This window comes from Astyanax mexicanus, chromosome 3, assembly GCF_023375975.1.
Source record: "Astyanax mexicanus isolate ESR-SI-001 chromosome 3, AstMex3_surface, whole genome shotgun sequence".
NCBI classification, from domain to species: Eukaryota; Metazoa; Chordata; class Actinopteri; order Characiformes; family Acestrorhamphidae; genus Astyanax; species Astyanax mexicanus.
Window position 1 is genome coordinate 16913786 of NC_064410.1, and position 27110 is coordinate 16940895.

The following is a 27110-nucleotide window of genomic DNA, read 5'->3' on the forward strand; positions in this document are numbered from 1 at the left end:
GAATAGTTGGGTCAGGATAAGAGAGAGGAATAGTTTGATCAGGATAAAGGAGAGGAATAGCTGTTTGAGGATAAGGGAGAGGAATAGTTGGGTCAAGATTAGGGAGAGGAATTGTTGGTTCAGGATAAGAGAGAGAAATAGTTTAGTCAGGATAAGGGAGAGGAATAGTTGTTTGAGGGTAAGGGAAAGGAATTGTTGGGTCAGGACAAGGGAGAGGAATAGTTGGGTCAGGATAAGGGAGAGGAATAGTTTGGTCAGGATAAGGGAGAGGAATAGTTTGGTCAGGATAAGGGAGAGGAATAGTTTGTTCAGAATAAGGGAGAGGAATAGTTTGGTCAGGACAAGGGAGAGAAATAGTTGGGTAAGGATAAAGGAGAGGAATAGTTGTTTGAGGATAAGGGAGAGGAATAGTTGGGTCAAGATTAGGGAGAGGAATTGTTGTTTGAGGGTAAGGGAAAGGAATTGTTGGGTCAGGACAAGGGAGAGGAATAGTTGGGTCATGATAAGGGAGAGGAATAGTTGGGTCAGGATAAGGGAGAGGAATAGTTTTGTCAGGATAAGGGAGAGGAATAGTTGGATCAGGATAAGGGAGATGAATAGTTGGATCAGGATAAGGGAGAGGAATAGTTGGGTCAGGATAAGAGAGCGGAATAGTTTGATCAGGATAAAGGAGAGGAATAGTTGTTTGAGGATAAGGGAGAGGAATAGTTGGGTCAAGATTAGGGAGAGGAATTGTTGGTTCAGGATAAGAGAGAAGAATAGTTGGATCAGGATAAGGGAGAGGAACAGTTGGGTCAGAATAAGGGATAGTAACAGTTGGGTCAGGACAAGGGAGAGAAATATGTAAGTCAGGATAAGGGATGAGGAACGGTTGGGTCAAGGTAAGGGAGAGGAATAGTTGTGTCAGGGTAATGGAAAGGAATAGTTGGGTGAGGGTAAGGGAGAGAAATAGTTGTTTAAGGAAAAGAGAGAAAAAATTGGATCAGGATAAGGGAGAGGAATATTTGGGTCAGGATAAGGGTAGGAATAGTTTGGTCAGAATAAGGGAGAGGAATAGTTGGGTCAGGACAAGGGAGAGGAATAGTTGTTTGAGGGTAAGGGAAAGGAATTGTTGGGTCAGGATAAGGGAGAGGAATAGTTGTTTGAGGGTAAGGGAAAGGAATTGTTGGGTCAGGAGAAGGGAGAGGAATAGTTGGGTCATGATAAGGGAAAGGAATAGTCGGGTCAGGATAAGTGAAAGGAATACTTGGGTCAGGATAAGAGAGAAGATTAGTTGGATCAGGGTAAGGGAGAGGAATATTTGGGTCAGGATAAGGGTAGGAATAGTTGTTTAAGGATAAGGGAGAGGAATATTTGGGTCAGGATAAGGGTAGGAATAGTTGTTTAAGGATAAGGGAAAGGAATTGTTGGGTCAGGAGAAGGGAGAGGAATAGTTGGGTCATGATAAGGGAAAGGAATAGTCGGGTCAGGATAAGTGAAAGGAATACTTGGGTCAGGATAAGAGAGAAGATTAGTTGGATCAGGGTAAGGGAGAGGAATATTTGGGTCAGGATAAGGGTAGGAATAGTTGTTTAAGGATAAGGGAGAGGAATATTTGGGTCAGGATAAGGGAAGGAATAGTTGTTTAAGGATAAGGGTGAGAAAAAAATTGATCAGGATAAGGGATAGGAATATTTGGGCCAGGATAAGGGGAGGAATAGTTGGGTCAGGACAGGGGAGAGAAATAGTTGGGTCAGGATAAGGGAGAGAAATAGTTTAGTCAGGATAAGGGAGAGGAATAGTTGTTTGAGGGTAAGGGAAATGAATTGTTGGGTCAGGACAAGGGAGAGGAATAGTTGGGTCATGATAAGGGAGAGGAATAGTTGGGTCAGGATAAGGGAGAGGAATAGTTTGGTCAGGATAAGGGAGAGGAATAGTTTGGTCAGGATAAGGGAGAGGAATAGTTTGTTCAGAATAAGGGAGAGGAATAGTTTGGTCAGGACAAGGGAGAGAAATAGTTGGGTAAGGATAAGGGAGAGGAATATTTGGGTCAGGATAAGGGAGGCGAATAGTTTGGTCAGGATAAGGGAGAGGAATAGTTGGGTCAGGATGAGGGAGAGGAATAGTTTGGTCAGGATAAGGGAGAGGAATAGTTTGGTCAGGATAAGGGAGATGAATAGTTGGATCAGGATAAGGGAGATGAATAGTTGGATCAGGATAAGGGAGAGGAATAGTTGGGTCTGGATAAGAGAGAGGAATAGTTTGATCAGGATAAAGGAGAGGAATAGTTGTTTGAGGGTAAGGGAAAGGAATTGTTGGGTCAGGATAAGGGAGAGGAATAGTTGTTTGAGGGTAAGGGAAAGGAATTGTTGGGTCAGGATTATGGAGAGTAATTGTTGGGTGAGGATAAGAGAGAAGATTGGTTGGATCAGGGTAAGGGAAAGGAATAGTTGTTTGAGGATAAGGGAAAGGAATTGTTGGGTCAGGACAAGGGAGAGGAATAGTTGTTTGAGGGTAAGGGAAAGGAATTGTTGGGTCAGGATAAGGGAGAGGAATAGTTGTTTGAGGGTAAGGGAAAGGAATTGTTGGGTCAGGACAAGGGAGAGGAATAGTTGGGTCATGATAAGGGAAAGGAATAGTCGGGTCAGGATAAGTGAAAGGAATACTTGGGTCAGGATAAGTGAGAAGATTAGTTGGATCAGGGTAAGGGAGAGGAATAGTTGTTGGAGGATAAGGGAAAGAAATAGTTGGGTAAGGATAAGGGAGAGGAATAGTTGGGTCAGGATAAGGGAGAGGAATAGTTTGGTCAGGATAAGGGAGAGGAATAGTTTGGTCAGGATAAGGGAGATGAATAGTTGGATCAGGATAAGGGAGATGAATAGTTGGATCAGGATAAGGGAGAGGAATAGTTGGGTCAGGATAAGGGAGAGGAATAGTTTGGTCAGGATAAGGGAGAGGAATAGTTTTGTCAGGATAAGGGAGAGGAATAGTTTGGTCAGGATAAGGGAGAGGAATAGTTTGGTCAGGATAAGGGAGATGAATAGTTGGATCAGGATAAGGGAGAGGAATGGTCTGATCAGGATAAAGGAGAGGAATAGTTGTTTGAGGATAAGGGATAGGAACAGTTCGGTCAGGATTATGGAGAGTAATTGTTGGGTGAGGATAAGAGAGAAGATTGGTTGGATCAGGGTAAGGGAGAGGAATAGTTGTTTGAGGATAAGGGAAAGGAATTGTTGGGTCAGGACAAGGGAGAGGAATAGTTGTTTGAGTGTAAGGGAAAGGAATTGTTGGGTCAGGATAAGGGAGAGGAATAGTTGTTTGAGGGTAAGGGAAAGAAATTGTTGGGTCAGGACAAGGGAGAGGAATAGTTGGGTCATGATAAGGGAAAGGAATAGTCGGGTCAGGATAAGTGAAAGGAATACTTGGGTCAGGATAAGAGAGAAGATTAGTTGGATCAGGGTAAGGGAGAGGAATAGTTGTTGGAGGATAAGGGAGAGAAATAGTTGGGTCAGGATAAGGGAGAGGAATAGTTTGGTCAGTATAAGGGAGAGGAATAGATTGGTCAGGATGTGAAAGGAATACTTGGGTCAGGATAAGAGAGAAGATTAGTTGGATCAGGGTAAGGGAGAGGAATAGTTTTTGGAGGATAAGGGAGAGTGTAATGATGTAGGTTACCCCTACCTATTACAAATACATATTTGTATATATACTTACCTGTTACTGCATACCACTGTTTATACTTACCTTCAGGGTCCTAAAAGAGTACCAGTGGATTAACTTGTGCCTTATACTTACCTGGGTGAGTCCAACCTCTGTAGAAGGGGAGGGGAAGGAAAAGACCTGAAACTGAACATGTATAGTAATAGTTATGTATATAATTATGCATTATTATTATTATTATTGTTAATATTCTTGTTATTGAATAAGTATGGCATTCCTGTTTATGTATTTAATGCTTTCGGTGATTTTGAAAGTATTTCAATTGTTTGTTTTACCTGTAATTGTTATTGGTATATTCTGGGGCGGGGCTACCTGTATATATACCCTCTTAAAATGGAGGTAAGGGGTCTTCTTCCCTAGATACGCTGAAGTAAGCAAAACCTGGTTGAAGGGATGTACATGGTTTATACTAGACTTTAGACTTCGCAGTCTGGGTCTTATTCCTCTGTTGAGAGGTTGTTTACTTTTGTGTTTTTCTTGTTAATTTTATTGATTTTTTTTTTGTACGTATCTGCGCGCTGTAAATATTTTTTTTCGTGGTGGCTGGCAATAAAAAGGTGACGGGACTAAAGAGAAATCTTCGCTTTCCTGCTGTTTTAATCTGGTGTTCCAGACCAATCGCCCAACACTACCCATAAAGAGTGTCTTATACTACTTTTTGTAGTTGTGGGATATCAGAGGGGCGAGCAGCACGATCCGGAAGCGCAGCGCTCCACAACAACAACAACTGCGGCGGCAGAGCGGACAAGAATATACAGACCTGTTGCAGTAGCAGAGTCGGTGAGTGTGACGGAGGGAGAGCACACGAGGTCAGCGCCGGTAGCGTGGCCGAGGCTCCCGCAACTTAAAGACACAGACGATATAGAGCATTACTTTGTGATGTTCGAGCGGCTAGCACTAGCGGCTAGGTGGCCGAGAGCAGACTGGGCTTACCAGCTTGTCCCTTTGCTGGAGGGAAAAGCTAGGGCGGCGTATGTCGCTATGGACATGGCTGACATAAATGACTTTGAAACTGTTAAGGAGGCTATTCTCAAGAAGTTTGAGATTAACCCGGAGACATACAGGCAGCGTTTTCGCAAGGACAGTGTTTTAAAAGACGAAACGCCGAAAGAACTTTTCACGCGGCTCTCTGGACTCTATGAGAGGTGGATGCGTCCGACTGGGAAAACGAAGGAGCAGATCGGACAAACCGTCGTCCTCGAGCAGTTCCTGGACATGATTAACCCAGAACTGAGGAGCTGGATCATGGAACGCAACCCGGCTTCACCCCAGCAGGCGGTCGAGATGGCTGAAGCCTTCATCACAGCACGGCGAGCGGAGAGAGACTTCCACCTTGGACGATCGTTCTCCAACAGACAATCCAGTAAGTTTGAGAGGCGTGATAATTGCAGTGGTTTGGGTCAGCATAGATCTAATGCACAGTGGCGTGGTAGCACTAAAGCTCCAACTGAAAAACCTAAAATCAGATGTTTTAGCTGCACCCAAGTAGGGCATAAAAGTAGTGAATGTCCAAACCCGCCTACTAGCTCTAACCAACTCTGCTATATACCCAGGAAAGACAATCCGCTCATTACAACTGACAGCTGTAATGAAACTACTGTACATGTTAATATACAAGGCAAGCAGTACAGGGCTTTAGTAGATACGGGGGCGAGCCAGACTTTAGTTACCCATGCATGTCTTGAACATCTTGACTATAATCTGACAGGGAAACTAAAGGTTAGATGTATTCATGGGGATGAACAGGTCTATCCTACTACCGAAATTCACCTTTCAATTCAGGGACAAACTTACCTGGTTAATGTGGGAGTCGTACAGAATGCTCCATATTCTGTTATACTAGGTAGAGATATTCCTATTTTGATTGATTTACTAAACACAAAACAAACTGGCACAGCTGAGGTTATGGTAGTAACCAGGCAGCAAGCTAAACGCACAGCTGAAGAGACCGCTAGTCTGCTAAATGAGCTACCCTATGCTGCAAAACCCAAAAACAAAAAGTCTAAAATGCAAAAAAGACAGGACAAAGTCAAAGGCACTAAAGTGAGTGAGAAGCTAGGGCAGCCTGCTATTGACATTAGCCTGCCGGCTAACTTTGAACAGCTACAGAGTGACGATGAAACACTTAAACCGCTTTTTGCTAAAAGTGTAGCATACGGTGACAACCGTGAGGAAGGCTGCCACTTAGCTGTAAAAGATAATAAACTGTACAGAGTCGCTGATCAGGGAGAGCAGCTGGTACTCCCATTAAGTCTAAGAGGGGAGGTCCTTAAAATGGGTCATTCAGATCCCTGGGCAGGTCATTTTGGCCAAGCAAAAACGTTTAGCCGTATAGCGTACAGGTTCTACTGGCCAGGCCAGTACGCGGACGTGGTTAAATTCTGTAACAACTGCCCAGAATGTCAGCTCACATCAGCTCTAAAGAAGTCAGACAGGGTACCTATGGTGAACATGCCTATAATTGACGTTCCATTTTCTCGTATAGCTATGGATGTGGTGGGTCCGTTACCTAGAACCAAAAATGGCAACCGCTATATTTTAGTCATCCTAGACTATGCCACAAAATATCCTGAGGCATTCCCTCTCAAAAAAGTAAAAACTCGCCAGATTGTCAATGCTTTAGTTCAGCTTATCTCCAGGGTAGGCATCCCGAAAGAAGTCTTGACAGATCAGGGCACGAACTTTACTTCAAAGCAGATAAAGGAAGTGTATAGTCTGTTAGGCATTAAAGCTATCCATACCACTGCATGGCACCCTCAAACTGATGGATTGACTGAGCGCTTCAACAAGACCCTGAAACAGGCTCTGAAAAAGCTCACGAACAGCAATGGAACAGACTGGGACACGTGGCTACCCTATGTTCTGTTTGGGTACCGTGAGGTCCCGCAAGCTTCCACCGGCTTTTCTCCATTTGAGCTGCTTTACGGACGACAGGTGAGAGGCCCTCTGGACGTCCTGAAAGAAGCCTGGGAGGGAGACAACAGAGAGCAGAAGCTGAACATTTTAACCTATGTTCTAAAGATGAGAGACAAGTTGAGCCAACTGACTGAGAGTGTTCGTGCTAGCATGGAGAAAGCACAAGAACTGCAGAAACACTGGTACGACAAGGCGGCAAGGGAACGAGTGCTACGGCCTGGACAGAAAGCGCTTGTCCTCCTTCCCACCAGTGACACTGGACTTTTAGCCAAGTGGCAGGGTCCATATGTGGTGCACAAACGCATTGGGGAGACCACATATGAACTGCACACCCCTGAGCGGAAGAAGAAATTCATGCGCTTCCATATCAACATGCTGAGGCTGTGGCGTGAACCAGAGGCCACATGCTCAGACCAGCTGTGGATAAGGGCGGTGGAAGATGAAGAGGAAGTGATGGAGCAGTACTTCCCCACTGAGAGTGCAGGAGCAGTTCTTCCTGTGGTGTCTCATCTGCATGCGCAGCAGCTGGAGGAGTTACTACAGGTGATTCCAATAGGGCTCTTCTCCGTGGAACCAGGACGGACCACGGTGACCCAGCACCACATCAGACTCACCAAGGACGAGCCGATTTGTCAAACCACCTGCAGGGTGCCAGCACGACTCGTTCCTAACCTGAAACGGGAGGTTGAGGAGATGCTGAGGATGGGGGTCATCGAACCTTCAGACAGCGAATGGTGCAGCCCGGTCGTCCTAGTCCCAAAGAAGGATGGAGGGCTAAGGTTCTGTGTTGACTTCTCCAAGCTAAATGCTGTGTCGGCATTTGACCCCTACCCGATGCCAAGGGCAGATGAACTAATAGAGCGGTTGGGTAAGGCCAAGTTTTTATCTACCCTTGACCTTTGTAAAGGATACTGGCAGGTGCCACTCAGCCAGTCATCCAGGAAGGTGACAGCATTCAGAACACCATCTGGGCTGTACCATTTCCTGACGATGCCTTTTGGTCTGCATGGCGCTGCAGCAACCTTTCAGAGGATGATGGACAAGGTTCTCAAGGGCACGGAAGACTTTACAGCAGCTTATATAGACGATGTCATCATTTACAGTTCGTCCTGGACAGAACATCTGGAACATCTGCGCATTGTCTTCAACAAGATTGCTGAAGCTGGTCTCACTGCTAACCCTGCAAAGTGTCATCTTGCTCGACAGGAGGTCTCATACCTGGGCTACATCCTGGGTGGAGGGCGGATACGACCTCAAGTGGACAAAGTGGAGGCTGTGAAGGTGACACCACAGCCTACGACAAAAAGGAGGGTGCGCTCCTTTTTAGGTCTTGTGGGATGGTATCGCAGATTCATCCCCCATTTTTCTGACAGAGCAGCTCCACTGACGGACTTAACCAAAAAAGACATGCCACAAAGGGTTAAGTGGACTGAGAGCTGTGAACTTGCTTTTGCGGACCTTAAACGTGCCATCTGTTCGGAACCAGTTTTAACCAGCCCAGACTTTGATAAGCCCTTTGTTGTTCAGACTGATGCATCCGGCTTGGGCTTGGGCGCTGTGTTATTGCAGGGTGAAGGCGAGGATCGAAGGCCTGTCCTGTATATAAGCAGGAAACTGTTCCCAAGAGAGGTACGTTATTCTACAATTGAGAAGGAGGCTCTTGCCATCAAATGGGCCCTTGACTCTTTGAGGTACTATTTGCTTGAGAATGACTTTGTTTTAGAGACTGATCACAGGGCGTTGCAATGGATCAGACGGATGAAAGACTCCAATGCTAGAATCGCGCGGTGGTATCTGTCACTGCAGCCTTTTCGTTTTAGTATAGTGTATACTAAGGGCTCCCAGAATGTGACTGCTGATTTTTTGTCTCGCCACTGGGATGGTGTCGAGCTTGGGGAGGGGGGTGTGTAATGATGTAGGTTACCCCTACCTATTACAAATACATATTTGTATATATACTTACCTGTTACTGCATACCACTGTTTATACTTACCTTCAGGGTCCTAAAAGAGTACCAGTGGATTAACTTGTGCCTTATACTTACCTGGGTGAGTCCAACCTCTGTAGAAGGGGAGGGGAAGGAAAAGACCTGAAACTGAACATGTATAGTAATAGTTATGTATATAATTATGCATTATTATTATTATTATTGTTAATATTCTTGTTATTGAATAAGTATGGCATTCCTGTTTATGTATTTAATGCTTTCGGTGATTTTGAAAGTATTTCAATTGTTTGTTTTACCTGTAATTGTTATTGGTATATTCTGGGGCGGGGCTACCTGTATATATACCCTCTTAAAATGGAGGTAAGGGGTCTTCTTCCCTAGATACGCTGAAGTAAGCAAAACCTGGTTGAAGGGATGTACATGGTTTATACTAGACTTTAGACTTCGCAGTCTGGGTCTTATTCCTCTGTTGAGAGGTTGTTTACTTTTGTGTTTTTCTTGTTAATTTTATTGATTTTTTTTTTGTACGTATCTGCGCGCTGTAAATATTTTTTTTCGTGGTGGCTGGCAATAAAAAGGTGACGGGACTAAAGAGAAATCTTCGCTTTCCTGCTGTTTTAATCTGGTGTTCCAGACCAATCGCCCAACACTACCCATAAAGAGTGTCTTATACTACTTTTTGTAGTTGTGGGATAACGCTTTATCACAGAGAGGAATAGATTGGTCAGGATAAGGGAGATGAATAGTTGGATCAGGATAAGGGAGATGAATAGTTGGATCAGGATAAGGGAGTGGAATAGTTGGGTCAGGATAAGGGAGAGGAATAGTTTGGTCAGGATAAGGGAGAGGAATAGTTTGGTCAGGATAAGGGAGAGGAATAGTTTTGTCAGGATAAGGGAGAGGAATAGTTTGGTCAGGATAAGGGAGATGAATAGTTGGATCAGGATAAGGGAGAGGAATGGTCTTATCAGGATAAAGGAGAGGAATACTTGTTTGAGGATAAGGGATAGGAACAGTTGGGTCAGGATTATGGAGAGTAATTGTTGGGTGAGGATAAGAGAGAAGATTAGTTGGATCAGGGTAAGGGAGAGGAATAGTTGTTTGAGGGTAAGGGAAAGGAATTGTTGGGTCAGGACAAGGGAGAGGAATAGTTGTTTGAGGGTAAGGGAAAGGAATTGTTGGGTCAGGATAAGTGAAAGGAATACTTGGGTCAGGATAAGAGAGAAGATTAGTTGGATCAGGGTAAGGGAGAGGAATAGTTGTTGGAGGATAAGGGACAGGAACAGCTGGGTCAGGATAAGGGAGAGGAATAGTTGGGTCAGGGTAATGGAAAGGAGTAGTTGGCTCAGTGTAAGGGAGAGGAATTGTTGCGTCAGGATAAGGAACAGGAATATTTGGGTCAGGGTAATGGAAAGGAATAGTTGGGTCAGGGTAAGAGAGAGAAATAGTTGCTTGAGGATAAGGGAGGGGGATAGTTGGGTCAGGATAAGGGAGAGGAATAGTTGTTTGAGGATAAGGGAGAGAAAAAATTGGATCAGGATAATGGGAGGAATATTTCGGTCAGGATAAGGGAGAGGAATAATTGAGTCAGGATAAAAGAGAGGAATAGTTGTTTGAGGATAAGGGAGAGGAATAATTGGGTCACAGTAAGGGAGAGAAATAGATGGGTCAGGATAAGGGAGAAGATTAGTTGGATAAGGGTAAGGGAGAGGAGTAGTTGTTTGAAGGTAAGGGAAAGGAATAGGTGGGTCAGAATATGGGAGAGGAATAGTTGGGTCAGGATAAGGGAGAGAAATAGATGGGTCAGGATAAGGGAGAGGAATAGTTGGGTCAGGATAAGGGAGAGGAATAGTTGTTTGAAGGTAAAGGAAAGAATTAGTTGGGTCAGGATAATGGAAAGGAAGAGGAATAGTTGGATCAGGATAAGGGAGAGGAATACCTGGGTCAGGATAAGGGAGAGGAATAGTTGAGTCACAATTAGGGTGAGAAATAGTAAGAATGTGTGGTTGTGTTCAAAAGAAATGCAGCATTACCGAGCAGCCAGCGTGCTTTGAGGAAATCGTAGTCGCTCGGCTCCTGTACATCAGCTCACAGATGCCCTATGCTGCAGACATCACCATAGGAGAGATGTGGGGAGAGAGCGCCATCTACCCACCCGGAGGGAGCAGGGCCAATTGTGCTCCCTCTGAGGAGGCATGGCAGGTTAATGGCAAAGCTGCATGAGCGGGGGTTCGAACCTGCGACCTCCTGCGCATAGTGGCAGCGCTTTAGACTGCTGGACCACTCGGCGCCCGATACAATTTGACTCTTATGTAAAGTTTAAACAAAGTAATTGCAGAAACTAATGATGTTTTTGTAATGTCTAACTCTTATTATTTCGACAGTGGTCACACTGTGATTGGCTACAGGTTGCTCTGGAACAGAGTACATGTGTTATTTTTTTTAAATAATTAGTTGATGTGGATCCAAGTTTTGCACAGTGACGAAGAATTGCTTATTTGTTCAGTAACTATTTCGTTAATTGTATGTGGTAGGTGTGTTGCTATATTTAGAGTTTAGAATAAGGATCGTAAGCACTGGTAACACTTGTTAGCAGTTCTAAAATTGGTAACTAACTTTTATTTTAAAATAAAACATTTTTACACAAATTCTTATGAATCAGTGATAGAATAACCACATTTGGTTCCATAAAGAACCTTGTTAAAATAGAGATGTGTGAGCATTAACCATTAACCCAGATACAAATATTTCATTAGCGGAAAGTTACGTAACCTGCATGATTTTTGGTTATCAAATTCAATCTGTCAAGTTTTCTGATTGTTCCTAATACGTTTTTTTAATAATTCATGAAAAGGTTTCTGGACACATTCACTAGACAAGATTGTTCTAATAACATCACACATTGTCTGAATGTTTCTGGAACATTATTTCTTTAACATTACAGGAAATTTTCCTGGAACCCTCATATGAGCATTGCTAAACTGATTATAATATTGTTTCTGGAATGCAAACACAAACACAATTCTTTATGGAACCAAAGGTGGTTCCTCTACACTGCAAAACCACAGTTATATATACTATAAAAAGTCTGTTTCACATAAAATTGGATATTTACAAACATTACTCAACTATTCTGAGGTAGGTGAACATTTGTGCCCACATATTTATTAAACAGAGACCTTTGAGTTGAATCATCTAAATGATTTTCTATTGTCTTTTGGCACATTCTATTTGCAAACTGGGTGTGTCCTTTGGCTTCTACCACTCGCTACCATGAGTGTGTAGTGATTCTCCTTTCCTTTAGGTTAACTTGTAGGTCACTGTATGCTTATGCTGTTCACTCTGTACCATTTTTTTCATCTACTTTTCTGTGTTTTTAGTATATATTCAATTGAATTTTAAATCTGTTTTATTCAACTGACCAGAATTTTCAAAGTAGAATCATTACACAAACCAACTGGTATATCAAAAATATCTGAATTAAATTAACTTATAATTTAGGCATAATAAGTTTTAGATCTAATTACAGTTTTTATTGGTTGTTTTGACGCTGCCGTCGACTCAAATTCACATTTTTCGAAACAGTTAACACTGAGACCTAAACAGTGACACAGTGTTCAAAATTATACATTTTGTTTGCAAAAGGCCAAACCAGTGTCAAAACCTTTAAAATATGCAACAAAAGCAAATTTAGCCTTCAAACAACTCACATTTGACACAAGTGTATGAACACCTCCAATCAATCATTACACATTGGGCAACAAAATACAAAATACAGCACTCATGTGTGAATCAGTGACCATTGCTTGTCATTGTAGTCTATATGTGACTGTATGTAGTCAAATTTACCCTCTAGCAAAAAAAATGCATCCAGAATCAGATATGCTTTGATGCAAATTTTATTAATTAAATGCTTAATTTTTTTAGACTGTGGCTGACAAATGAAATATTCCAACTGAAAATACATGGAAATAAAAATAAAATCCATTACTGTGTAAGAAATTATGAAAAAACACAGAATTTTACATTAAACAACGAAAAACTATAGTAGGTCTATACTATAAGAGTATAAGCGATAGCCACAAGTGATACTCTTCTGTCTCTTCTAGTCTCCTCTTTCTTGAAGCCTGGGCCACAAGGCCTCATCCACATCGCATTCAATATTCTCTCGTGCAATGCACCGAGGGAAAAATCGTCTAGCATGCCTGATCCATCCTTGACATGCCTCTGCATCTATATCTTGGGCAGCAGCAGTCATTGCATTGAGCAAGGGCATCTGTTCATAGGGTCGGTGATTATATACCTTCCATCTCCATGCACTAAAGAATTCCTCTATGGGATTTAAAAATGGAGAGTATGGAGGAAGAAATTGTACCATCATCCGACAGTGCACTGCAAACCACTCATTCACAATACGAGAGTGGTGGAACGCCACATTGTCCCAGATAATCACGAACCGTGGCATGCCAGGCCTCAACAGGCCTCGCTCCTGAGGTGGGATCAGGATGTCATAAAGGGCATTCAGGAATGCTATGAGACGCTCAGTGTTGTATGGGCCAATGGTAGGAATATGGCACAGGACGCCATCATTGGAGATGGCAGCACACATAGTTATATTGGCACCCCTCTGCCCTGGAACAGTAATAGTGGCCCTATTCCCAATGAGGTTCCTTCCTCGTCTCCTTACTTTACAAAGATTGAAGCCGGCTTCGTCGACATAAATGAAGATATGATGTGCCCCCTCAGCTTCAAGCTCCATTATTCGCTAAATAATACAAAGGCAAAATTACAATTATGTCAAAGTGACTCCAGTTCACTCTACAGTAACTGCATGATATAACAAGGATTACGAGGATAGTACTGTTGTGTTTCCTTACCTCCACATATTGGCATCTGGCCTCCTTCACAGCTTCAGAGTTCCTCTGAAAAGGAACTCTATAGAGCTGTTTCATGGCCATATGATTCCTTCGGAGGACGCGGTCAATTGTGGCCTCACTCACAGTATGGATGTTCCTAAATACTCCCTGATCAGCAATCACTGCTGCCTTGATTTCACGCAGCCTAATGGCATTATTTGCCAGAACCATGTTGACAACGGCTGCCTCCTGTTCAGCATTAAAAATTCTCCCTCTACCACCACCGACTGGTAGTCTTTCGATTCTATAAAGAATACATGAAATGTGGACAAAATTACACGAAGTAATGTATATCACTGCAGATACTGTATTTCTGTATATACTGTATAGCAACATTACCTGTTCTCCTGTTGAAAAACTCTAACAATGGATGCAACAGTGTTTCTGTTGAGAACAGGTTGGACTCTCTGTCCAGCTTCTCTCAATGAAAGGCCATGGTTTACAACATGATCAATCACAGTTGCCCGAATTTCATCGGTAACTTGAGCCCTTCCAGCTATCCCTCTACCTCGCACACGGACTCCTCTTCCTATGACCCCTCTACCTCTTACTCTCACTCTTCCTCTCATCTGCATTAGACCTCCTCGATCCATGCTTGCAAAGAACAACACAGGCCTGCAGACTGATTGCAAATTTAAATATTCTGTGAAGAAGTGTCAACCAGGTGCTTTCAGTGATGTAATAATGATCAGGGAGTGTCTAAGAGTTTGGAGCTTATGGTTTCTGTTCTGTAACCAAAGTTAAACTCCTGAAGTTTGGACTTCTTGAATGACATCTGCGTTAACTGTTTTGCAAAAGGGTGTGAAAACTGTGTTAATCCAATGAGAATGGGTTAACACATTTACAAGAGGTGTCTTCTGCTCTGCTGAGATGGTGATGATGAAGACTGAGAGGTTCCCAGTTTCTTCAAACAGGTCAAAGCAATCAATAAAAACTGTAACTCAAATTATTTTGCGTCAAGCTAACGCACTGCTTTCCATCAGGTAATGGGTGGTGGAGCAGTCTGGCAGCTGAAGGCACTGGTCAGGCTTTTGGCTGAAGTAAAACTGATATGTCAGTGATGTCAGTGTTTCTGTGGGGGGAAAGGGTGGTGCTGCATGGTGTCTCCAGGTGACAAACTGCAGTAGCTGATCTGGGGACAGAGAAAGAGTTACGTAGCTGTGTGTGTGGTTGTTCATAGAAAGTGAAGCCTGAGAGTCTGCGTCTTTGAGGGTCCTGAGGAAGGACCGTGTCTCTCTGTGTATGGGTTTATGGAAGAATCATTGTTTGTATTTTATGACTGTGTGTGTGTGTGTGTGCAAGTGGTGGGGGTATGGTATTGTGTTTAAGAATTGGACATAGGCTTATAATTTTTTGTGGCATGAGAGTATGTGTATTTGTGTGTGTGTGTGAGTGTGTATTTGAGTGTGTGTGTGAGTGTGTGTGTGTGAGTGTGTGTATGAGTGTGTGTGTGTATGAGTGTGTGTGTGTGTGTGTGAGCGTGTGTGTGTATGTGAGTGTGTCTATATGTGAGTGTGAGTGTGTGTAAGTGTGTATATGTGAGTGCATGTATCTGTGTGTGTGAGTGTGTGTAAGTGTGTATATGTGAGTGCATGTATCTGTGTGTGTGTGTGTGAGTGTGTGTAAGTGTGTATATGTGAGTGCATGTATCTGTGTGTGTGTGTGTGAGTGTGTGTAAGTGTGTATATGTGAGTGTATGTATTTGTGTGTGTGTGTGAGTGTGTGTAAGTGTGTATGAGAGAGTGTGTGTGTGTGTGTGTGTGTGTATGAGTGTGTGTGTGTGAGCGTGTGTGTGTGTGAGTGTGTCTATATGTGAGTGTGAGTGTGTGTAAGTGTGTATATGTGAGTGTATGTATTTGTGTGTGTGTGTGTGTGTGTAAGTGTGTATATGTGAGTGTATGTATGTGTGTGTGTGAGTGTGTGTAAGTGTGTGTGTGTGTGTGCGTAAGTGTGTATATGTGAGTGTATGTATGTGTGTGTGTGAGTGTGTGTAAGTGTGTGTGTGTGTGTGTGTGTGTAAGTGTGTATATGTGAGTGTATGTATGTGTGTGTGTGAGTGTGTGTAAGTGTGTGTGTGTGTGTGTGTGTGTAAGTGTGTATATGTGAGTGTATGTATGTGTGTGTGTGTGTGTGTGAGTGTGTGTATGTTCAGGTTTATAGAAGAGTCAAGGTTTCTCTTTTTGTTTCTGTCTGTCTCTGATCAACCATGTTCCCCTGGCTGCAGATGTGTGTGGATTGTAGTTTTGTAGTTTATATTATCGTCATAGTCATGTATGAGTTTATGTAGACTGGCGTATCTGTCTCTCTATGCCTCTCTGCAGGTTTATGGAAAAGCTATGTATTGTGGTCAGACTGGTGTGTGTAAGTTTCAGGTGAAATCATGCTTTAGAAAAGGAATTCTGAGGAACTGAAGTCTTATTTATTCTTTATAACATAAAGAACGTTTGGATTGCATCAGAAATCTTGTTGTTGGACACACACATGGAATGTGGCCTCCACCTTAACCCATCCCTGACTATCTATGCCCAGTTAAGAAATTACTTATCCCTGCATGATGCAGAAAAGTTAGTACATGCCTTCATTACCTCTATTCCTAAAACTAGAAAATCTGAGCATATTAGTCCAGTCCTATCAGAACTGCACTGGCTTCCAGTCAAATTCTGCATAGGCTATAAAATTCTCCTGTTAACGTATAAAGCCCTACATAGGCTCGTTCATGAATATATGCAATATATATTTTATTTTATTATAACCCATCATAATTATTCAGATCACCTGATGCTGGTTTCCTAGTAGTTTCCAAAATTTAGACGAGTTTAGCAGAAGAAAAACTTTCTCTTATAAGTGACAGAAGTCAGTCTTCCACATCAACCACCACAGATCAGCTGCTCACCGCCCAGTTTATGCCACCTGCTTCAGATTGGTTGCTCACTCTCCACTACCGATTACATAGGAGTTTATATGGGTTAATATACTCATTAGGTATATTCTATTTTAATCACAATGTATCATTAACATCCTAATACATTTTAGAAGTTTAGCGTATATTGATAACTCCACCACTTTTGTCTGCTCTGTATAGCTGAGTAACTGATTTTCCCTAATATAGAAGCTCAATTCTTATTTTTCAGGTTCCTAATTCTAATTCTTCCTTCCCATCTTAGTCTCCCGCTACCTTTCACTCGTAATCCCTCTGTCACTTTTCCTCCACTCTCCCCCTCACTCTTCCTCCTCCTCTCACTCTCCCACTACCTCTCCCACTTCCTCCTCATCTCTCTCAAATTTCCTCCCCACTCACTCTTCCTCCTCATCTCACTCTCCCACTACCTCTCACTCCTCCTCCCCATCTCACTCTCCCCATACCTCTCAAACTTCCTCCCCACTCACTCTCCCTCCTCCACTACCTCTCACTCTCCCCATACCTCTCAAACTTCCTCCCCACTCACTCTCCCTCCTCCACTACCTCTCACTCTCCCTATACCTCTCAAACTTCCTCCCCACTCACTCTCCCTCCTCCACTACCTCTCACTCTCCCCATACCTCTCAAACGTCCTCCCCACTCACTCTTCCTCCTCTCACTCTCCCACTACCTCTCACTCTCCCACTACCTCTCAAACTTCCTCCCCACTCACTCTTCCTCCTCTCACTCTCCCACTACCTCTCACTCTTCCTCCCCATCTCACTCTCCCCATCTCTCTCAAACTTCCTCCCCACTCACTATTCCTCCTCATCTCACTCTCCCACTACCTCTCACTCTCCCCATACCTCTCAAACATCTTCCCCACTCACTCTTCTTCCTCATCTCACTTTCCCACTACCTCTCACTCTCCCACTACCTTTCACTCTTCCTCCCATCTCACTCTCCTCATACCTCTCAAACTTCTTCCCCTCTCACTTTTCCTCCCCATCTCACTCTCCCCATACTTCTCAAACTTCTTCCCCTCTCACTCTTCCTCCCCATACCTCTCAAACTTCCTCCCCACTCACTCTTCCTCCTCATCTCACTCTCCCACTACCTCTCACTCCTCCTCCCCATCTCACTCTCCCCATACCTCTCAAACTTCCTCCCCACCCACTCTCCCTCCTCTCACTCCTCCACTACCTCTTACTCCTCCTCCCCATCTCACTCTTCCTCCCCATCTCACTCTCCCCATACCTCACAAACTCCCTCCCCACTCACTCTTCCTCCTCCTCTCACTCTCCCACTACCTTTCACTCTCCCCATACCTCTCACTCTCCCACTACCTTTCACTCTCCCCATACCTCTCAAACGTCTTCCCCACTCACTCTTCTTCCTAATCTCACTCTCCAACTACCTCTCACTCTTCCACTACCTTTCACTCTTCCACCCATCTCACTCTCCCCATACCTCTCAAACTTCTTCCCCTCTCAATCTTCCTCCCCATCTCACTCTCCCCATATCTCTCAAACTTCTTCCCCTCTCACTCTTCCTCCCCATCTCACTCTCCCCATACCTCTTAAACTTCCTCCCCACTCACTCTTCCTCCTCATATCACTCTCCCACTACCTCTCACTCCTCCTCCCCATCTCACTCTCCCCATACCTCTCAAACTTCCTCCCCACTCACTCTCCCTCCTCCACTACCTCTCACTCCTCCTCCCCATCTCACTCTCCTCATACCTCTCAAACTTCTTCCCCTCTCACTTTTCCTCCCCATCTCACTCTCCCCATACCTCTCAAACTTCTTCCCCTCTCACTCTTCCTCCCCATACCTCTCAAACTTCCTCCCCACTCACTCTTCCTCCTCATCTCATCCTCCCACTACCTCTCACTCCTCCTCCCCATCTCACTCTCCCCATACCTCTCAAACTTCCTCCCCACCCACTCTCCCTCCTCTCACTCCTCCACTACCTCTCACTCCTCCTCCCCATCTCACTCTTCCTCCCCATCTCACTCTCCCCATACCTCTCAAACTTCCTCCCCACTCACTCTCCCTCCTCCACTACCTCTCACTCTCCCCATACCTCTCAAACTTCCTCCCCACTCACTCTCCCTCCTCCACTACCTCTCACTCTCCCTATACCTCTCAAACTTCCTCCCCACTCACTCTCCCTCCTCCACTACCTCTCACTCTCCCCATACCTCTCAAACGTCCTCCCCACTCACTCTTCCTCCTCTCACTCTCCCACTACCTCTCACTCTCCCACTACCTCTCAAACTTCCTCCCCACTCACTCTTCCTCCTCTCACTCTCCCACTACCTCTCACTCTTCCTCCCCATCTCACTCTCCCCATCTCTCTCAAACTTCCTCCCCACTCACTATTCCTCCTCATCTCACTCTCCCACTACCTCTCACTCTCCCCATACCTCTCAAACATCTTCCCCACTCACTCTTCTTCCTCATCTCACTTTCCCACTACCTCTCACTCTCCCACTACCTTTCACTCTTCCTCCCATCTCACTCTCCTCATACCTCTCAAACTTCTTCCCCTCTCACTTTTCCTCCCCATCTCACTCTCCCCATACTTCTCAAACTTCTTCCCCTCTCACTCTTCCTCCCCATACCTCTCAAACTTCCTCCCCACTCACTCTTCCTCCTCATCTCACTCTCCCACTACCTCTCACTCCTCCTCCCCATCTCACTCTCCCCATACCTCTCAAACTTCCTCCCCACCCACTCTCCCTCCTCTCACTCCTCCACTACCTCTTACTCCTCCTCCCCATCTCACTCTTCCTCCCCATCTCACTCTCCCCATACCTCACAAACTCCCTCCCCACTCACTCTTCCTCCTCCTCTCACTCTCCCACTACCTTTCACTCTCCCCATACCTCTCAAACGTCTTCCCACTCACTCTTCTTCCTAATCTCACTCTCCAACTACCTCTCACTCTTCCACCCATCTCACTCTCCCCATACCTCTCAAACTTCTTCCCCTCTCACTCTTCCTCCCCATCTCACTCTCCCCATACCCCTTAAACTTCCTCCCCACTCACTCTTCCTCCTCATCTCACTCTCCCACTACCTCTCAAACTTCTTCCCCTCTTACTCTTCCTCCCCATCTCACTCTCCCCATACCTCTTAAACTTCCTCCCCACTCACTCTTCCTCCTCATCTCACTCTCCCACTACCTCTCACTCCTCCTCCCCATCTCACTCTCCCCATACCTCTCAAACTTCCTCCCCACTCACTCTCCCTCCCCATCTCACTCTCCCCATACCTCTTAAACTTCCTCCCCACTCACTCTTCCTCCTCATCTCACTCTCCCACTACCTCTCACTCCTCCTCCCCATCTCACTCTCCCCATACCTCTTAAACTTCCTCCCCATTTTACTCTCCCCACACCTCTCAATCTTCACCCCCTCTCACTTGGCCTCCACTCTTACTCCTCGTCCACTTTCAGCTATCATCCCAGTCTCCCTTTTCTCACACTCTCCCTTTTGCTCTTCATCTCACTCTCCATCTACCTCACACTCTTTCTCCCCCTCTCATTCTTCCTGCCACCTATCTCTCTCCTGGCCTCTCCCTAACCTCTCACTCTTCCTTCCCTCTCACTCTTTCTCCCCTCTCACTCTTTCTCCCCTCTCACTCGTCCTTCCCTCTCACTCTTCCTCCCCTCTCACTCTTCCTCTCCTCTCACTCTTCCTCCCCTCTCACTCGTCCTTCCCTTTCACTCTTCCTCCCCTCTCACTCTTCCTCCCCTCTCACTGTTTCTCCCCTCTCACTCTTCCTCCCCTGTCACTTGTCCTTCCCTCTCACTCTTCCTCCCCTCTCACTCTGTCTCCCCTCTCACTCTTTCTCCCCATACCTCTCAAACTTCCTCCCCACTCACTCTTCCTCCTCATCTCACTCTCCCACTACCTCTCACTCCTCCTCCCATCTCACTCTCCCCATACCCCTCAAACTTCCTCCCCACCCACTCTCCCTCCTCTCACTCCTCCACTACCTCTCACTCTTTCTCCCCTCTCACTCTTTCTCCTCTCTCACTCTTTCTCCCCTCTCACTCTTCCTCCCCTCTCACTCGTCCTTCCCTCTCACTCTTCCTCCCCTCTCACTCTTCCTCCCCTCTCACTCGTCCTTCCCTCTCACACTTCCTCCCCTCTCACTTGTCCTTCCCTCTCACTCTTCCTCCCCTTTAACTCTTTCTCCCCTCTCACTCTTTCTCCCCTCTCACTCTTCCTCCCCTCTCACTCGTCCTTCCCTCTCACTCTTCCTCCCCTCTCATTCTTCCTCCCCTCTCACTCTTGCTCCACTCTAACTCTTCCTCCCCTCTCACTCTTTCTCCCCCCCTTACTCGTCCTTCCCTCTCACTCTTCCTCCCCTCTCACTCTTCCTCTCCTCTCACTCTTCCTCCCCTGTCACTCGTCCTTCCCTCTCACTATTCCTCCCCTCTCACTCTTTCTCCCCTCTTACTCTTTCTCCCCTCTCACTCTTCCTCCCCTCTCACTCGTCCTTCCCTCTCACTCTTCCTCCCCAATCACTCTTTCTCCCCTCTTACTCTTTCTCCCCTCTCACTCTTCCTCCCCTCTCACTCGTCCTTCCCTCTCACTCTTCCTCCCCTCTCACTCTTTCTCCCCTCTCACTCTTTCTCCCCTCTTACTCTTTCTCCCCTCTCACTCGTCCTTCCCTCTCACTCTTCCTCCCCCCCTCACTCTTCCTCTCCTCTCACTCTTCATTATTAAGGCAATTTGACACAGTATAAAGCACAACATTACATTATACCAAAAGTCAAAATAGCCATCATTGTCCAGGTACAGGACATGTCAGCTCCCCCTGCACGGACATTTCAGTTAAACTTGTAATTTAATTCATGCAACACAATTACAAACTGTGCAGCAGTTAGGATTGAGTTTGTTTCATTTTAGTATACGAGGCGACACTAAATCCTTAAACAAACATTCAAAAAACAAAAAACATTGTGTTCCAGCAGCTTTACCATGGAAACAATGTGATTTTTAGTTTTCCTGTACTGTTTTCCCGCTGTCTCCAGATGGAGATGGAGAGATTAAGATTTAGAGATGAAGAGTAATAGAAGTCTACAGATCAGTGGGGAGAGTGTAGGTGAGCAGTATGGTGCTAGGTGGCAGTGTGTGGGAGTTGGGGTTGTGGGATTGGGTTTGGGCTGGTGCCTGTAATTTTTCCTTCTCATTCATCAGTCACAGATATTAATAATAACAGCCCATCTGGATTCACTTACAGTCCCTGCTTAATCCTACCACTGCTCTTTCTCTCCCTCTGTCTCTCGCTTTCTTATTCTTAGTCTCTCTCTTTTTCTTTCTCTCTCTTTCTCTCTCTCGCTTGGTCTCTCTGTGTAGCTCTCTCACTCTCTTTCTCTCACGCTTTATTTTTCTCATATATATAAATTGCAGATCATACTAGCAACAATTTAATAAGAAATCATAAAGTCTGTTCATTGCTGATTTATTGCTGTACCTCATATTATAAAGCAACATACTATTAATAATAATATTTAAACACATTTATATCTTTGCTGTCACACACCCTCATAGCTCAAAGACTTTAATAACTGTTTAAAACCTGTTCCAATTAGATGAGTTACAACTAGGGTTCAATCAAAGTCCTACAGAGGGCAGGAGGTCTTTTGCTGTGTGGACTATCATGCAGGTCCTTATGGCTCCTTTTCAGCACTTAAATAATTTGCAACTAAGAAACTGCTTCTCTGCAGTCTGAGGCAGAGGCAATTTAAATAAAGGGTGGCATGGTCCACCAAGAAAAGGTTAAGAACCTACCTCAAGTGGAGTTTAGGTATGTCCTTGTATTAACGTAGGAACAGGTGGATTTGTCCCCCACCAAAAATTATATAGTTTCGCTCAGCTCAGCTATACTATTAATGAGGAGTCAGTGACCGCTGTGTGAATGGAAAATCTCGAGGCCGGTTCAGGAATTAAATTCCGCCTCTCAGTAGTAACAGCCAATCAGCTTGCTGGTTTTGCAGCATGCGGAGGAGTCAGTGTGCTGCTGAGGGGAAGCCCCTCCCACTCTAGCAGCAGCAGCTGACTTACAATAGTGAAGTACAAAAGTAATAGAAGTTAAAGGTAAAACATCTTTAGACAGGGCCTAAAGGAGATCAAAGGGAAAAATGGGATAGAGGAGTAGAGAAGAGGATGAAGGAAATGAGGTTAGAAGTAGTTAGTGTGTTAGAGGTGTTAAGAGAGTAAGTGCTCTTTGAAGAGCTCTGTCTTCAGGAGTTTATGAAAGATAGCGAGATATTCTCCTTATCTGGTAGCAGGGCTGGACTGGTAATTGGGCGTACACAAATTCTCACGGTAGATGAAACAAAATGTGTAAAAAATCACAGACATATCCGCTGCTGTAGCCTCCGCGTCCTCTGGGAAGACAGGAGCAGCAAACAGACAGGGAGAGCAGCAGCCAGCGATGCAGGCTTGTGACAGAAAAAAACGAGGGACAGACTGAGCGGGAGAGTGTAGTATGTAAGCAGGTAACTTTAGTAACGTTAGGATAACACAGGGACTTTAAGGTGATGGTGGTAATGTTAGTAATGGCCATTGATTAGTATCAATATTAATTGGTATTTACATACTTCCCAAAATCTGGCAGCCACGCTCTCTTATCCTGATAAAATAGCAAGACTGAAGTGTTGGGCGAGCAGCAAGTGTCTATGTTAGGCTGCATCATAGCATTTTAGATATTTAGGTTAAAGGTGTGTTGAAAGGCTGCAGTTTGAGTTTGTAGACTCCATGCTGTGGTTCAACATGTTTTAAAAAGCACTAAAACAAGTGAAGTAACAGATACTGATAAACTGATAAATGATAAGTAAAAGCTTTGCAATTTAACTATGACTAAGACTAAAGTAAGTGTAAAATATATGTAAGTAATATTAGCAAAAGGTATGCCCACACTAAATAAGAGAATAACAGTGTCAAATGCTTTTAAGACAGTTCATAAAGCAGCACTGTTTGTAGACTGATACAAATACATGTTATAGGTGTTTAAAGGAGGAAGCCCTTTAACCTGAACAATTAGAATTAAGCTGTTATATCAGATAAATTCAGAAAATACATATTAGAAATGATTTCCATAAAAAGGATAAACAAATCAATTGAACTACACAGAGCAGACAAAAATGCTGGAGTTAACAATAGACACTAAACTTGTTATATTTAATATGTTGATGATACATTATGCTTCTCTGTACTTAAATTACAAGTCAGTTGTGCTCTGGTAATTATGAGGGGCCGGTTCAAACCAAAAATGCCAGTCCCAGTCCAGCCCTGATCTGGTAGTGGAAGGTAGTTTGTTCCACCATTGGGGAACTCTGTATGAGAACAGTCTAGATTGCTTTGTGTGAATGTTTGTTTGGTAAAGCAAGGCGACGTTCATTGGAGGAGCGCAGCGGCCAGGAGGTAGCATAAGCCTTCAGGAGTGAGTGCAGGTAGGAAGGAGCTGTTCTGTCATCACCTTGTAGGCCATTGTAAGGGCTTTATATCCGGAGATGTTTATAAAAGAAAGATAACAGAGCTAACCATGTAAACAGTGATGATGTGTTTCTGTGTTTCTCTGAATCAAAACACAGATCAAAACCACCATATGATTAATAAACTGCAGCTGTGTGAGTCAGTTAGATTAACTTTAGAATAAGCTAGATAGGGAGTCAAAGTTTAAGAAAATATTTACAGGTCTTTCTCTAAAAAATTTGCATATTGTGAAAGTTCATCATTTTCTGTAATGTACTGATAAACATTAGACTTTTATATATTTTAGATTCATTACACACAACTGAAGTAGTTCAAGCCTTTTATTGTTTTAATATTGATGATTTTGGCAAAAAAGTGATGAAAAAACAAACCCCCCCCCCCCCCCCCCAAAAAAACTTTTGCATATTTTATCCGACCAATAAAAGAAAAGTGTTTTTAATACAAAAAAGTCAACCTTCAGATAATTATGTTCAGTTATGCACTCAATACTTGGTCAGGAATCTTTTTGCAGAAATGACTGCTTCAATGCGGCGTGGCATGGAGGCAATCATCATGTGTTACTGCTGAGGTGTTATGGAGGCCCAGGATACTTCGATAGCGGCCTTAAGCTCATCCAGAGTGTTGGGTCCTGCGTCTCTCAACTTTCTCTTCACAATATCCCACATATTCTCTATGGGTTTAAGGTCAGGAGAGTTGGCAGGCCAATTGAGCACAGTAATACCATGGTCAGTAAACCATTTACCAGTGTTTTTGGCACTGTGAGCAGGTGCCAGGTCCTGCTGAAAAATGAAATCTTCATCTCCTTAAAGCTTTTTAGCAGGTGGAAGCATGAAGTGCTCCAAAATCTCCTGATAGCTAGCTGCATTGACCCTGCCCTTGATAAAACACAGCGGACCAACACCAGCAGCTGACATGGCACCCCAGACCATCACTTACGGTGGGTACTTGACACTGGACTTCAGGCATTTTAGCATTTCCTTCTCCCCAGTCTTCCTCCAGACTCTGGTACCTTAATTTCCGAATGACATGCAAAATTTGCTTTTATCCGAAAAAAGTACTTTGGACCACTGAGCAACAGTCCAGTGCTGTTTCTCTGTAGCCCAGGTCAGGCGCTGCTGCCGCTGTTTCTGGTTCAAAAGTGGCTTGAGCTGGGGAATGCGGCACCTGTAGCCCATTTCCTGCACACGCCTGTGCACGGTGGCTCTGGATGTTTCTACTCCAGACTCAGTCCACTGCTTCCGCAGGTCCCCCAAGGTCTGGAATCGGACCTTCTCCACAATCTTCCTCAGGGTCTGGTCACCTCTTCTCGTTGTGCTGCATTTTATGCCACACTTTTTCCTTCCCACAGACTTCCCACTGAGGTGCCTTGATACAGCACTCTGGGAACAGCCTATTCGTTCAGAAATTTCTTTCTGTGTCTTACCCTCTTGAGGGTGTCAATGATGTCCTTCTGGACAGCAGTCAGGTCGGCAGTCTTACCCATGATTGCGGTTTTAAGTAATGAACCAGGCTGGGAGTTTTTAAAAGCATCAGGAATCTTTTGCAGGTGTTTAGAGTTAATTCATTGATTCAGAGGATTAGGTTAATAGCTTGTTTAGAGACCCTTTTCATCATATGCTAATTTTGTGAGATAGGAATTTGGGGTTTTCATGAGCTGTATGCCAAAATCATCAGTATTAAAACAATAAAAGACCTAAAGTATTTCAGTTGGTGTGCAATGAATCTAAAATATATAAAAGTTATTTTTTTTTCATTTCATTATGGAAAAGAATGAACTTTATCACAATATGCAATTTTTTTGAGAAGGACCTGTATATGAAATGTTTAACTTGCCCTCATGTACCTGATCAGCTAATCACTACTTCATTTTCAAACTGTGTTAATTATTTCAGTATATAGAATATAATTTGCTAGTATTGACCCACGCCCTTGACTGGCCAGAGAGGAAGAAAAGAGGTTGAGCGAACTCAGAGTGTTTGGTGTGGAGTTCGGGGCAGCTTCGCTGTAAAGCGTGAAGCGGAAGCCCCCCCTCACACGAAGAGAAACATGAGGATAAAGAATAAAATCAAAGAAGGAGGAAGATGGGGAGGAGGTGGGTGCGAGGTTGTTCAACAAGCAGGTAGAGAGGAAGTGACTATTTAAATAGGGAAGAAAGTGGGAGGAGTGAGGGCGTGGATCAACTCCCAAAACTAAGCTATAATACATAGCTCCACTTTGCTAGTATTGACCCACGCCCTTGACTGGGCAGAGAAGAAGAAAAGAGGGGGAGCGAACTCACAGTGTTTGGGCTGGAGTTCAGGGCAGCTTCGCTGTAAAGCGTGAAGCCGAAGCCCCAAAAGTTAAATCAGAACTTTTGACCACTGCAAGTATTTAAGAAGAGGTCTGACTGTAAAAGGCTTGGGAACTCCAGCGTCTGAGTGTTGGAAGTGCAACCTTGTAGTAATCAAGGTAGGCAGCCAGCAGCAGTGGCGGTGGAGGAGTAGGTGTGGACGAGAACAGCTAGCTGGTCGTGCGAGGTTGGACGCCAGCTGCAGAAGACATAGAGGTGGAGTACCATCGTGGGCCAGGTAAGGAGCGGGAGTCAACGCCGCAGGCGAGGTTGATCAACTACAGAGGTTCAATCGCGGGGTCGTTCAACTGCAAGGTTGTTCAACGAGCAGGTAAAGAGGAAGTTGGTTTAAATAGGGAAGAAAGTGGGAGGAGTGAGGGCGTGGATCAACTCCCAAAACTAAGCTACAATACATAGCTCCACTTTAGGCTATAATGAACGAAAATTAATTTAGCTAACTAGTTATCTAGTTATCTAAAAAATCTACAGGGGGCAAAAACTTGTTTGTTTTTCTGATAACACAATTAGGTAACAGTTTGGATTTTACTGACAATTCCACATGCAGTTGCTTACTCAATTATTGTGTATAAATATTACACAATTAACATAATAAACTACACACAACATTGTACACTACATTTTGGAGGCCAATTACCCAATATCCATTCATATGAATTCCTCCTTTCAGTAAGGCCCCAACAGTAGACAGATGAACCCCAGCTCATTCCTTCTCTGATAGATTGTGCAATCAGATGCCGCCTCTTTTCAAATGGCTGCATCTTCAAAAGGGGGCATCACAACACCCTCAGAGGAAAGCACTGGATCCTCAGCTCTGATACTTTATATATGTAGTTTTATTATGTTTAAGGCAATGCAAAATACACTTA

General features: G+C 44.3%; 2 protein-coding genes across 4 annotated transcripts in view; one reads left to right on the forward strand and one right to left on the reverse strand.

Annotated features, from left to right (window-relative positions):
• The window catches only part of LOC103039171 (phosphatidylcholine transfer protein), a 133320-nt gene that overhangs the window by 103448 nt on the left and 2762 nt on the right, over positions 1 to 27110 (forward strand). The window lies entirely within an intron of this gene.
• LOC125799434 (uncharacterized) lies at positions 12600 to 13968 on the reverse strand. Its single transcript, XM_049476112.1, has 2 exons — positions 13441 to 13968; positions 12600 to 13328 (listed from the first exon to the last, which is right to left on the reverse strand). Exons 1-2 carry the CDS (start codon positions 13813 to 13815, stop codon positions 12669 to 12671), a joined length of 1035 nt encoding a protein of 344 aa, XP_049332069.1. The 5' UTR covers positions 13816 to 13968; the 3' UTR covers positions 12600 to 12668.